This window comes from Branchiostoma belcheri, unplaced genomic scaffold, assembly GCF_001625305.1.
Source record: "Branchiostoma belcheri isolate BF01 breed outbred unplaced genomic scaffold, Haploidv18h27 scaffold6, whole genome shotgun sequence".
NCBI lineage: Eukaryota > Metazoa > Chordata > Leptocardii > Amphioxiformes > Branchiostomatidae > Branchiostoma > Branchiostoma belcheri.
Window position 1 is genome coordinate 4,226,978 of NW_017804242.1, and position 13,587 is coordinate 4,240,564.

The window sequence follows — 13,587 nt, forward strand, 5'->3', positions numbered from 1 at the left end:
TTTTTATGCCGTGTAGTTTGATTTATGACTGATATTTCATGGCCACGCTTTTTATTCTCTATGTTTTACGATACAGTTTTGTTTTAATGGTTTGGTCCTTTGTAAAAATGAACTAGTTGTGTCACCTTTTGTTATAATGCATAGTCTATTCTGCATTGAGGACGCATTTTCTAAAGAAGCTGTGAAATGTATATTTAGACGTAAATGTAGCAGACTAGCTGGAGCTTTTCTTTTTGTCATAAGTTTGTTTTAATCCTAATAGTAAGGGTAAATAATTCGTTTTGGTCCCAATATAAAGTAAACTTATTATGTATGATAAATAATATTGTAATATATATTAAGATCATATCCAATATTTTGGCCAGAAGGAAGTCCCGGGTCAATAAATAGATAAGACTTGTCTGCGAGGGAGTTAAGTCGTGGGTACTAGTTGATTTCTGGAAAGCTTTCGACTTTAGAAGCACCTCAACGTAACATAGTTACCCTTTGTTATGTAGCGCACTGTCCAATGATAGCTCCATGATCTCATGTAAGGCTATTCTGAAGGGTTTCGTGTCAGATCAACATTCAATTTGTAAAATAGGTCACAGCTATGAAATATTAAGTGAAAGATAAAACCACAGCCTAACAGAAAGGAAAAACCACGCAGACCAGTGAACATAGCCTAATGTTGCCAATTCCGAAATCACGGAAGGATCGACCCACTCATTTATTGTATTGGGTAAAATTTGGGTTGTAGCCAGACATCACTGACGCACGACGCCACATAGCGACCTTTGAACAAAATGCATAACAAAGTTATTGTCATCACATCAATTCCATAGATGCTACAGTTGTTTGTAGACATTATGCAGTGAAAAGCAATATCTGTCAAAGTGTTAAATGTGTACGTGGTATGCATATGGTAGACTAAGAAAACGTGGTCATTTGAAGTGGTTGCAGTACTTTGGGTGGTGATAGAGGGCATAGCTAAGTTCAGTAGGAAGTCAGGAAGAGAACACTGTTTCACGGCTACGGATTTGTTATGGGATGCTGATACGTTGCAATTGGCCACCATGACTGCCTGTATGCACCTGCGCCTCCTAGCGTTACTCTAGAAAATGAAAATCAGACTGTGAGCGGGACAGAGAAACAGGGAGAGACAGACAGACACATGCATGGATATAGAAAATCATAGTTACCACCACAAAATGGGGGTAACTAAAAAAATATAGTGCACCAGTACAGTTACCTGTACAATTGCAATAATTCAGTCTTTTATAGACACGTACATAAAATCTCTAGACTGTTTTCAATATCGATTCACATATTTTCGTCGTCTCCTAATAAACGCGACAACATTTGAGGATTCAGGACGGACTTGTGATCTCAGCGGATTCCTTCCCTGTGTTTATTTCCCTTTTCTATGTTTATGCTAGGGTCTAGGGTAGCAGATACGATATCAAGAGGCTAGGGGTTCGATTCCTGGCTAGACGTTATGTCCTTAGGAATCTTACTCGACTTTCCTCACTCGGCCCACGTACAATAGGCGGTGGATGAGCTCTGCCTTCCAATACCATACCCTGGTTACATTGAACTAACAACCCACTGCCGTTAGGGCCCGACTACATTTACCTTTGTTACCATTTGCTTCCATCGTTTTTTGAGTGAACGTCCGTGACCAAATTCATTGGCTGATACGCCAGCTGTCCTCGTTTCCGCCCTATATAGCTCTCAATATTCTGTCCATGTGGGGAGGGGGGCAACAGTGAAACAGGCATATTTTGTTGGGCAATAAGAGCTTGAATAAACCATTAAACTACATGATATCGTGTTCTTTTGATGTGCTGGGATCTCGCCAATGATTTTGCTGATTCCTATAGCCTTGGTGACTGGCTTAGTCTCTAGTAAAAAATTATAGACCTCTAAAACACGACAGTGGGTGACCTTTCACCTTTTGTCTTTCACAAGACCAGCTGAGTCTGACTTTCAACCACACAGCCCAAACACTGTTTTAAGTTGTGATTACCTTTACTCGTTTCTAATAATATCTATTAGGATGTTTACATTGTCAGTCACTTGTTTTATGCACACGGATTTACAGTTAGTGTCACCTATATGAAGGTCAAAGTTCAAGGACTTCCAGCTCAAACTCGTGTTGTTATTTTCTTACGAAATAACCATATGTCTGTTAGGAGAGGTTGCTATTGATCTGTTAACTATTTTGTTTAGTCAACAGAAAACTCCCAGTTGTTAACCGTTGTACCGACGAAGGTCAGGGGTCGTTGGTCTTGGGTTGGAAGCTTTTTAATTTTGTTTATATTTATTCTAACATGCAATCACAAGACGTGGTGACGGCACACTCATTTTTTTAAAAATTTATATTAATGCCACCACCAACACGGGACAATACAATACTCATTTTCATCTGAGCGAAGTGAGGAAAGTCGTGTAAAGTGCCTTTCCCAAGGGCACAAAATCGGTGCCATGTCAGGACTCGAACCCGGGACCTCGAGCACTCTGCCTCTACGCCCACTTGTTGGAAGCTTTGTGTGGCCTTTTAAAATGTAAAGTTCCCATCAGAGATATTTACAGTTTTGAACTAATGTCGTTACTGAGTTGCTTTGTGGACCAATTTGAAAAGGTTCCCCGGACGATGATTGAGTTATACCAATTGGTGACTATGACGAACTTCCGTGACAACTTGTTTAAATCGGAACCAATTGCACCAAAATTGAATTACTTGTACATTGTATGTGTAGTAAATGTAATCATGATTTTAATTTTTGCTGGTCTAGTTGAATATTAATCTATTCATGAGAAGCGTAAAGGGGTCACAATGACCTGTTTAGATGCCCAGACTAGCTTGATGTCTGGGAAAACAAATGTCACTTTCGTAGTCCTTGTAGGGCGATAATAAGGGAGGGAGCAGCAACATATCTTTCTGATGGAATCTATGGTTAAACCATGAAAAACAAATTTACCTATTATTCAAACCTCAACTCTTTAACACTGCAAATCTGGATTTGTCAGGTTTCTTTGGATACTAAAACGGAAGGTCAACTCTGGCATCTTAAAGAGTTACCAAGAAAAACAAAATTACCTTTTATCCTAACCTCAAGTCTTTCACACTGCAAACCTGGATTTGTCAGTTTTCTTTGGATAGTAGAAATGGAAGGTCAACTCCGGCATTTCAAAGACAACATGAAAACAAATTTACTTTTTATTCAAACCTCAACTCTTTTACACTGCAAATCTGAATTTGTCAGGTTTCTTTTGGATACTAAAACTCTGCCATTTTAAACAGCTACAACCAACATATTGAATTGATACCAGCCAGTGTGGTCCAGCCAGAGAAGTTAGTAGGGGTCAAGTACAGGACAAATCATGCGAAAGATTACAAATTTTGGACAGCTTTTAAAAAGATACATTCTCATGTCATAGAAGGAGCTACGTAAAATTGCCAAAGAAAAAAGTTTATAAGAATAGTGTACAAAGTAGGCGTTTTTCGCATGTCCCATATTTATCCCCTAATAATTGGCAAGGAGGGCAGGAACCAAACATTGTTAACCTTTTAATTCACAGTGACATCATTTAGAAAAATTGTGTTACCGTTTTTCATTAAGTGAACACGGCGAGACAAAACAGGTAACCTTGGCTGGCACAATTTAGATAAAGCGAAGCGAAGGCAACTAGCTTCACGCAGTTATACACGGTGTCCGTACAAAGAGATCAGCTATGCGGACAACACTTGGGACTGTTGCGTTTATCGTTGTGATGGTGATTGGGGAGACAATGTCGGCTCCAGCCCCTACTAAAGTTGATACGGATGCGTCCCTGAAACTACTTGAAGGTTTGTATTTGTGAATCTTTGTGTATCTGGAATCCCAGGCAACATAGACGAAATGAGGTGGAGGGCTAATACAGAAAGTATTTCAATAAAATTAATGGTCACCCAAAGCGAATTCAGGACAGTAGTACCGGATTTTTAAAGCTGATTTTCAAATAAATGGTAAAGTTGTCATCTCTAACATAGACTGCAAGTAGGAATACATTTATGGAGGTTGCTCCCTTGTATAGGTATCACTTCAGGGTCAGCCAGAAACATGGAGGTATTATGAAAGATGTTATGTCATCCACCTCACCACTAAAATTCTTCTTTGAACAGAAATGAAATTGCAAATATGTGCTAATAATAGCCTATTAATGTATTTTGTACGACTTAAGTGTAAAAATATGTGAATAGATTTATTAGAACTTATATATAGAGAATATATAGAACTTGAAATATGTAAACTGTACCTTCACTTTTTCCCTCGAGCTCGGTGAAAAGTGGTCTGTAGGCTGGGCTTTGAATTCCTCGTGAATAAACAATAAAACGAACAAACGTGTCCAGTCAATGTAATATGTTCCTCGAATCACGACTGAAGGATCATTCCTGAACCGGTTAGTTGCAATTTTTACGTTTTTACGGCGCTCGCATATGTACACTTCAGTTGTGGCATTCAGAATGCAAGTTTAGGACGGCCAAACTGGATTTTCAAAGTCAAGTTTCTGGTCATTCTTTTCATGTAGCTAGTTGAATCAATCCTATCCCATAGCATACTAATACTTGTGAGGCAAAAATGTAATGTCACTGACGGAAAACGGTTGCTCGTTTTGTATAGCAATGGCTTGTTCTAGGCTATTTCTAACGCTTCGAGTATGAATTGATGCCGAAAAAAATTGCTAAGAAGTAGAAGTAAATGTCAATATCAGATTTGTTGATCTACAATATATTTTTTTCCACAAAACTGTATTGGATATGTTCAAGACAAGTTAAAGCGCCTCGAGTACAAGTTCTCCAAGCAGTACATAGTGGTGGAGGATCTGAGGACGTCCATGGTGCAGCTGAAGGACGCTCTGGCTAAGTCCGTCAGTTCAGCGGTGGAAGAAGGTAAGCTGTTGTATCCAGAACCTTGCTTTTATCCAGAACCATGTTCAGGCACGGGTCTGGAGAGTCCACGCGCACACAGAAACGTGCTTCGTGTATTTTCCTGTTTTCACTGAAAATTTTGACATATTGTATCTGTGATTGAATGAGTTGGATATACGCGTGGACTATCCCAAATATTGCCTCAGCGCTGGTTCTGGATAAAGTACGGTTCTGGATACAACAGCATTTCGACGTTGAACTCCTGACTTTTCAGGGTGTCCCTTAGTAAAAGTCTTTGACAAGTTGGGACACCCTGGCTTATCTGTAAGCCGAAATAAATAAATAAATGATAAATAGATAACTTTTTAGTGAGATACGACAGCGATATCGGTGGTAAAATGTATCGTATGTGCATCGTATGGTGTATGTACCAATGACTTGGTAACAATTTGCATTTTTCATTGGCCAACATAGATCGATCATATGGGCGTATGTAAAAATAGAATAACAATAGTGCAAAAGTGAAGCGTGTATCGCCTGAAAAATTACTTTCAGACACATACAGAAACTGAATTCTTGCGTTTTGGGTGTTTTAAACGACTGTATTATGATTTTCGTCAGAATTCGTCATTCAATTCAATCCTACATTATTCCTTAGTTAGCTCGTACTTTGTCTCACAGAAAAATACGCCGACTTGGCGGCCATGGTTAAACTAAACACACATAACATCCAAAACCTGAGCAGCATCGTCGCAACAGCACTGGCAGCGAACAACAAACCCGCCGTGCAGACATCACTGTCAACACAAGTAGAAGTCCAAGCACGACCACTTCAAACAAAGCCCGGTGAAGGTATCTGCCTCAACTATTTGATGAATGATATACAATAAGGTACACATAAGTTAACATAAACAAAAGATAAATTATGGATACCTTAACAATTCTAAAAGGAATGAGCCACAAATAAAAATATAAAAGTCTAATATGATTCAATCCTTGATATTATCTCACATAAGATTAAAGTTGCAAAAAATATCTTATTTGGGGTTTAAGAATAATTTATGGCTATCCTTCCTCCCCTCTGTTAAATAAGAAGTTCCAAACCAGGGATATATCAGTATTTTGTAACGCAAAGATACGTTTTTTTTTATTTTGGAATGATCGCACTATTAATTGTACAGTAATATACGTAAACATGTAAACAAATATTTCTCCCCTACAGAATGCCACATGTATCACTGTTTCAAACTCCACGTGAGGGCCACTGGTCGTAATAACGCAGAACAAACTTGCCGAGGGGAGGGAGGGCATCTTGTCATGGCAAAAACCAGAGAACTCTACGAGTAAGATGATTCCCTTATATACTAGTAGTTCGTCTGACGTTTTGTTTTGGTTGCGTTCTTATAGGTCTGTGGTATCGCAAACAAATGTTGAATTCGTTGACACTTCAAACTTGTACCATATAGTGGCTTCTACAAATAAAGATGACCTTTGAAGATAACCATTCTCTATGTTAATTTCAGTTTTGTTGTTCAAATGAAGAACCGACATCACCGCGATGCTCAGTTCTGGTGAGTAGGACTTTTTTTATCACTTTCATGTAAATATATTGTTTATGTAAATAATTCATTTTGAAATAAAGACTAAGCTTTCTTTCCAACACTAGAATGAATTAAGGACTTAATTACCTCGAAATTTCGGCTGACTTTCTTCCCATCATTGTCTATAAACTAGCATGTGAAAGTAACAGCAGAGGCAGAAGCAAACACTACAACAGACACTTTGACACCAACAAGAGCGACGAGACATTGTCAGTGAAGACCTATTATTATCGTATATTCAGGTTTGGTGCCAGGTACACGGATGACACGGACTGGGTGTATCCCGATGGAACCTCTGTTGCTGATGCCGTGCCTTGGGCTCAAAATGAGCCCAACGACCAAAACAATTACCATTGCTCCCACATTGGTAAGTGGTTTGGTTTTTCTTTTAATCTGGTATACTCATTTTTACCTGAGCGAAGTGAAGAAAGTCATTTAAAGTACTTGTCCCAAGGGCACAAGGTTGGTTCTGAGCCGAATGCTCTGCCGTTACGCCACACGGCCCTACAGTGGATATCGTATCAAAAGCCTGTTTACATTCTATGCCTGAATGGGTTAGAATCGGGTACGGTTTTGAATAGCATCCGCTTATCCAACAATGTAGATTTGCCCCATGCATGGCTGGACTCTCTAGAACTGTGCCTGCGCATGGGTCTGGACGTCCGGACGCAAAACATGAGAACAATGAATCCTAAAAACAATGAAGCTCTACTTTCCACAGCTGCTTTTTTCCAGACAGTTGTTGCCTGTCTTCTATTACTGTATTGCAATGAGTAGTATACTTGATTGTAAAAGCAATTAGCCTTCGGGCATGATTTTGCAAGTAGAGTTTCTATAATTAACAAGAAGCAAAACCAAACTGGATTTTTTTGTTGCTCTATCTACAGTGTTTGGCGCCAAGGATGATGATTCACGGAGGGACCTGGTGGCAGATGCAGACTGTTATTCCAGATTTATCTTCGTCTGTGAACGGGTCGTGGCGTTAACTACCTGAAAACCCCTCTGTTTAAGCATACATTTCAGCATTCGTAAGGCTTGCTATATTTCAGTCGATTGGTACCTTTACGTATGTTTTTTTTTTGTATATTCTTGAATAACAGATTTCATGCAGTGATCTGTGCATAATTATGCCATATTGATTTCACTATATGGATGGCATCCTCTGGGTACCCCAAAACTTATTGCGATCGACCCTATTTTGGGCCAAAAATGTTGCCTTCATTATAAAATATATCTAAGTTGGCAATGACGATGTACACATAGAGCATATGATATAACAAAAAGTACATACTTAAACATTCTGCTTTGACTTCGATAGATTTGGTGGCGCAAGCAAAATCCACAGCCATCTTCTCTTTCTTTCGACCTCTGTTATCCTCCAAGTACATAAAACAGTATGAGCAAACTTTTTCCTAAAAAAAGGAGACAATTGGTGCATGCGTGGATGTTATCCATATAATCAACTCTATGTGGTCTTAAGCACATGTCTGTTGAGTGCATGGAGAATTAATTACAGAAATTCTATCATTTGAAGAAATCTTTTATTCGTGTGTTGGTCTGATCTTTCTGACCAAAATGTTTATATTACTGTTGAATTTGAGACAATTTGGTTAAGCATACGGTACGGATACACACAAAACCAACATCACGATTAATAAGAACATGTACCATGTACATGTGCTTTAATAGACAAAAACGTACTTAACATACCTCAATACAAAAAGAGCCCTACATATACCTCAACCGCATTACCGTCAGCACGACATTTTAGAGAATGGTGTGTCCTTAAATGGAATGATACCTGAGTGATAACTCAATTTTTAGCCAAATTTGTATTTTGCATTGAGTCCTCTCTTATAATTGTTGTGTCCTATCATTCTATCATTGGGTGCGGAATTCGTCATGCGCTTGCAACATCTTTATTCTTTAAAACGTTGTGTACTTCATTTATATTATATTTTGTATTAATCTATGTATTTTTGTTATGTGTAAGTGGTAGCGTTAAAATACGCCCTTGCTAGCTGAGTGCGCTACCACTTTGTGCTGTATTATGTCTTTCAATGTATGAATAAAAAATGAATTGAAGACTTGCATTTCAGTTGTCTGTTAGCATAATTATTGTTTATTTGTGTCTTTATTTACACTCCAAATTGCCCTAATTGGCCATCAGGGCCGTTTTTCATACAGGCCAGGTTGGGTAATTTTTAAAATGTTGGGTCAAAAAGGATGACTCAAAACAATATCAATGAAACTAACAATAAATAAATACTAAATTAATACATAATAGTAACAAATAATAATCCATCAAGTCATTAGATCCATAATCATTAGGTAAGTGACAGTAGTCTATCAATTTGATAGGTTGTAAGAGAAGACTAAAAAATGATCCTATTATTCCCCCAATGTATCTTCGACGACCTTACATTTAGCTTGCATGAGATAGAAGGAACGAAAATCGTGAAACCAGCTTGGTTCTAGAAAATCAAAGGTAAACATATTTATTTATTTATTTATTCGTTCGGCTGAGAAAAAAAAGAGAAATTGTACAGCCTGGGCAGCCCAACTAGCCAGACGGCTATTATTAAGGGCTTGCCCTGCTGACAAGACAAACATTGACACGCACGATACAACATAGAAAATAATAACCCCACAAAGTGAGAAAACGTACAGTAACAGTTGACAGAAAAAGACAAATGGCATAAAGCCCCTGGCTATGGCCTTCCAATCTCCCTCCAACCAAGGGTTTAGATTTGGAACAAAGTTGGCTGTGGTTGGTTGTTGGTCGGTAAGGTTGGATATTATTAGATCTAGAGTGGACCGGAGGGTACGAAAATGTTGGGGTGTGTTTAGGAGTAAGTAAAGCAGTAATCGGGGTGTGATTGGGAGTCAAATCTAATTAAAACTTTTCAGACTGCTGCCAATGTACCGGCAATCTTGGTTGGTCGGTGGTCGGGGCAAGGTTCTAAATGTGTGATACAGCCTTGAGAGAGAATATTGCTTACACTGCCCCCTCCCCATTCATGGTATCTTTCTTGTCAATAATTTGTTAGAATAACTCATTAATGTTATTTGTCAAATCAAGAGCAATCATAGAGAAATATATCACACTTCCCACCAGACCCACGAGGAGTCTCAGGTCGTACATGCTTACACCTGTCAGATCTAAGACGTCAGCGTTCAGTCACTCCTACATTCCCAGACTTGTAACTATCTGGAATAAGTTAGGTTCTGACCTTCGTGGTACTGGTGTGCGAGCCGCTCATCAGTCTGATATCATAGCATTTAAACATAAACTGGCAAAAGTAGCCTACAACAGATTCAACACTCAATACAGTCTTGATCTGCCATGTACCTGGACCACTTCGTGTGGATGTAGCTCTTGTATTGCCTCAAGACCTCACTAGATATTGTTCCGATATGGTCATCTCTTCCATTCATTGTTGTTACCTTGATTATGTTTATATGATATTTTGTGCCCTACTTGTATTATAGATTGTTGACTGTGTAATGTACATTCTTGTTGTTTTTGTACGTGGGAGGGCAACTAGCAAAGGTGCTTCGCACCTGTTTTGCCCTCCCTTTCACTTTGTGAAAAATTTAAATAAACAAATAAACATTATGTACACTAACACATTTAGCCTACCCTGACACACATGGCGAGTTTCCACGTGCTTTGCTACTATTCATTGGGAACCTGCCCGAGTAATTACAAACGGTAATGAGAGGCTTGGCGTTTTGTTCGTGGGGACTAATTACCACTTAGCCTAGATTACAAACCACGGCAAAGTACTAAATATAAATACCTCACACCGTTACCCAAACGCAGGCAAAAAGTTTTGAGAGAGATAGAGAGAGGGGGAAAGAATAGAAACGCACAGTGTGGTCAACATCATAGAAAGTTTATTGTTGCCATTATCGAAGATCAACAGCAGAACCACAATGTTTGGGAAGACGTGGGTTTGCACACTCGTGGTGACGGCCATGGTGGTCTTGATGGGCACCGAGGGGGTTCGCTACCGCGGGGCTAATTCTAGAGTCAGCCAACGGAAATCTCCAAGTACGAAGGACCTGCCCCAAAGTGGTGAAAATCTCCGAATGCTGGAACAACTGACGGGTAAGCCTCTTGCTGTTTGTATGTGTGTGTGTGTGTGTGTGTGTGTGTGTGTGTGTGTTTGTGTGTGTGTGTGTGTGTGCGCGTGTGTGTGTGTGTGTGTGTGTGATGTCCAGTTTCAGCACGTTAAAACTTTTTATTGATATGTTAGATGTTTGAGTACCATATGTTTGTTTCATAAAACGGAGAGGAAACTCGTAATTTTTTTCTTTCTGTAGCATTTCGAATTCGAAATCTTGAGGACCACAAGAAATATTTTTATTTCACTTTAACCATGAACCGTTTGCCAACGATCATATCTGTTAAAGATCAACATTTCAACTGTACCCATGGCTCTATTTGGAGCAGTGGGTACTACCCAAAATGATCTCAAAAATTAATCTCCAGGAAGATTTTTTATCTTTTGCAGGACCGTATCCAATATGCCACCCGAAGGTCTGACGAAAAAAAGACAAAAAAAGTACCAAAAAATCCCGATAAAAATGCCTAAATTAAGTCAAAATACTATAGGCCTAAACCTCTGACTGGAGTGTACTCAAGAGATACCTGCGTCGGTGCTACATAGAAGCTACTGTATGAGAAATATAAAAAAGACATTGGGCTTATCATCATGTATGCTTTTACACAGCACGAGTTGGAAGGGTAGAGGCCACCGTCGGTCGCATTTCCCGAACCATAGGGCAGATCGGACTGAAGATGAAGGAACTGAATCTCGTGGTGGGTCATTCTTTTCTTCGAGTAGTGCCGGAATGTTGGAGTGCATTTTTATATTGTATGTCGGTGGTCTCCAAAGTAAGCAATGGAGCAACAGACGTAAAAGGGTATATGAAGGAAGTTCCATAGATCTATGAGGCCGTAGAAACGCCCTCTCCTTCCATACCTCCCAAACCGAAGTCAGGTATCCATTTTCCAACAGGCAGGGCCGACTGTGAAGTGCATTTTCCAAATACACAACATTTATTCTGTACCCATCAGCCTAGATTCATAGATTCTGTCTTTTCTGTAAGACTTTAACGTAACGTTTTTGCTAATCCCCTTTCTTCTAATTCTTGTTCAACAGATTTACCGGATCGAAACGCTTTCCGTGACCTTATGGAGAGGTTTGACCGAGTGAGCAACAGAGTAGCGAATTTGGACGAGTGGCGCTCACGTCAAGATCGCGGAGAAAGCAAGTGAGATTGATTTTTCTTTTGTTTCCAATTTATAATTATCCTATACCAGGTGTAAATGTGCTATGAAAACAGTTGGTACATGGTATTTTCATATGAATATTTTTATGTTGAAAGACACGTACAAAATTGCTTCAAGAGAATTGAGAATTAATTGAGAATAAATTAGCATTTAGACGTATTTACAAATAGAGCGTTTTTTTCGAGATGTGAAATAAACACCTAACAATATTTGTCAAATAAAAGGTAGAAGACTATCACACCACGATAAAAACATAATCGTTATTGCGAGGCGATACCAAATGGTCAAGACCACTAAGGTATTATAGTGTATTAGGGGTTTTCCAATAAGTCTACAATATATGGTAACGCGCGAAATGAAAGCAAAACGGGTGATACAAAATCTTCTATTTTTAGCAATGGCGACGCTGTCGGTCAATCGGAAGACGACGCAGATGAAGACCTGTCGATGCGGCGCCCGATGATTCTTCCGTCCGAAGAAGGAGGTGACCGTCTCTTCCCTGCTGATGGACGCCTTAGATCTGCGGATGACGGTGAAGCGCCAGACCGCCCACGTCCCAACACTGGGTCGGGAGGTCTACCCCTACGCGAACGCCTTGGAGCTGGAGACAATGACGGCACCGACGACGTCGACGGGCCACGTCCCAACCGCCCGCGTCTGCGTCCCTACGCTGGGCCGAGGCGTCGTCCCAACCCTGAAGGCGGTGACGATGACGGCGGCGAACAGGAGGGAGAGCTCGAAGAAGCGGAGGAGGGACCAGAGGAGGGAGCAGAGGAGGCAGCAGAGGAGGGAGCAGAGGAGGCAGCTGGGGAGGGAGCAGAGGAGGCAGCAGAGGAGGGAGCAGAGGAGGGAGTAGGGGAGGCAGCAGAGGAGGCACCAGAGGTGCAGGGATACGAAGAGGCAGAGGAAACATTGCGGGAATACATCCAAGAGTTAGGGCGGGCAATGCGTTCTGCCTAATGTCTCACTGTAAAGTGAAACAAGATGAAGAAAGGGTGGGTAAAACATAAACAGCATAGCACCGAAAACAAGCAAAGCAACTTCACAATAATACAAATCTTAGACACCTGCCATTTATAGGAAAGCCCTAGCTATAGTATCCAGAACCGCCCCATGCCTGAATGGGTTTGGGTAAGGATCAAGTACCGTGTGGCTTTGGAATGTCTTCCAAAAATGGTTGTATCCATACCCATGCTTAGGCAGTAACGTAGACTTGCCCCAGGCATTATTCTGGATACACATGGACTATCTAGAACTGTACACGTGACTGAGCATGGTTCTGGATACAATGAAACCCTTTTATTAGAAGACATTTTTCGCCACTTTTAGTTTGTCATTTCTAAGAAAACTGTGTTCTGCTTCTGTTTGATTTTTGTGTCTGAGTACGTGATTGTGATGGAATATGTATAGATTCAAATGTGTTGAAATTTGTGCACGCTTGTAGTTATTTTCCAAAACCTGCCTTTGCTTACTGGAGACAGAGTAAGAAGGGTGAACCTGATATTTTGTTGGCACTGCAAGGAATAAAATTCATGCATGCATGAGACGAGAGTGATGTCCTATCTTTTTGAGAGACATTAGTGGGGTCAAGCACCTATGCTATTGATGTTGCATGTTATTCAAAGTTTAAGCATAAAGCGTAAAGGTTCCTACATTTCAGTCGATTGAAAAGTGGCACCTCTACACACGCTTTAATGTATGCTAAATATCGAATTTAAACTAAGAACAGTCAGTATACATTACTATAATATGGCGAAATTATATATATATATATATTATATATATATATA

General features: G+C 39.9%; 2 protein-coding genes across 2 annotated transcripts; both read left to right on the forward strand.

Moving 5' to 3' along the window:
• The first annotated feature begins 3,774 nt into the window (after positions 1 to 3,774).
• Positions 3,775 to 7,490, forward strand: LOC109482275. The gene is made up of 7 exons (XM_019784961.1): positions 3,775 to 3,832; positions 4,793 to 4,915; positions 5,576 to 5,746; positions 6,117 to 6,237; positions 6,418 to 6,465; positions 6,738 to 6,862; positions 7,383 to 7,490. Exons 1-7 carry the CDS (start codon positions 3,775 to 3,777, stop codon positions 7,487 to 7,489), a joined length of 753 nt encoding a protein of 250 aa, XP_019640520.1. The 3' UTR covers position 7,490.
• A 2,761-nt stretch (positions 7,491 to 10,251) lies between these two features.
• Positions 10,252 to 12,757, forward strand: LOC109482276 (cyclin-dependent kinase inhibitor 1C-like). Its single transcript, XM_019784962.1, has 4 exons — positions 10,252 to 10,609; positions 11,235 to 11,323; positions 11,667 to 11,778; positions 12,193 to 12,757. The coding sequence occupies exons 3-4, from the start codon at positions 11,699 to 11,701 to the stop codon at positions 12,755 to 12,757; spliced, it is 645 nt and encodes a 214-aa protein (XP_019640521.1). The 5' UTR covers positions 10,252 to 10,609; positions 11,235 to 11,323; positions 11,667 to 11,698.
• The last annotated feature ends 830 nt before the right edge of the window (positions 12,758 to 13,587 follow it).

Excerpts from the sequence above, each read along its gene's own strand:
- LOC109482275 (XM_019784961.1), top strand. The coding sequence starts at position 3,775 with ATGTCGGCTCCAGCCCCTACTAAAGTTGATACGGATGCGTCCCTGAAA. Across the intron at positions 4,916-5,575 it reads CAGTTCAGCGGTGGAAGAAG|AAAAATACGCCGACTTGGCG; the intron begins GTAAGCTGTTGT and ends TTTGTCTCACAG. Across the intron at positions 6,466-6,737 it reads CACCGCGATGCTCAGTTCTG|GTTTGGTGCCAGGTACACGG; the intron begins GTGAGTAGGACT and ends TCGTATATTCAG.
- LOC109482276 (XM_019784962.1), top strand. The coding sequence starts at position 11,699 with ATGGAGAGGTTTGACCGAGTGAGCAACAGAGTAGCGAATTTGGACGAG. Across the intron at positions 11,779-12,192 it reads CAAGATCGCGGAGAAAGCAA|CAATGGCGACGCTGTCGGTC; the intron begins GTGAGATTGATT and ends TTCTATTTTTAG.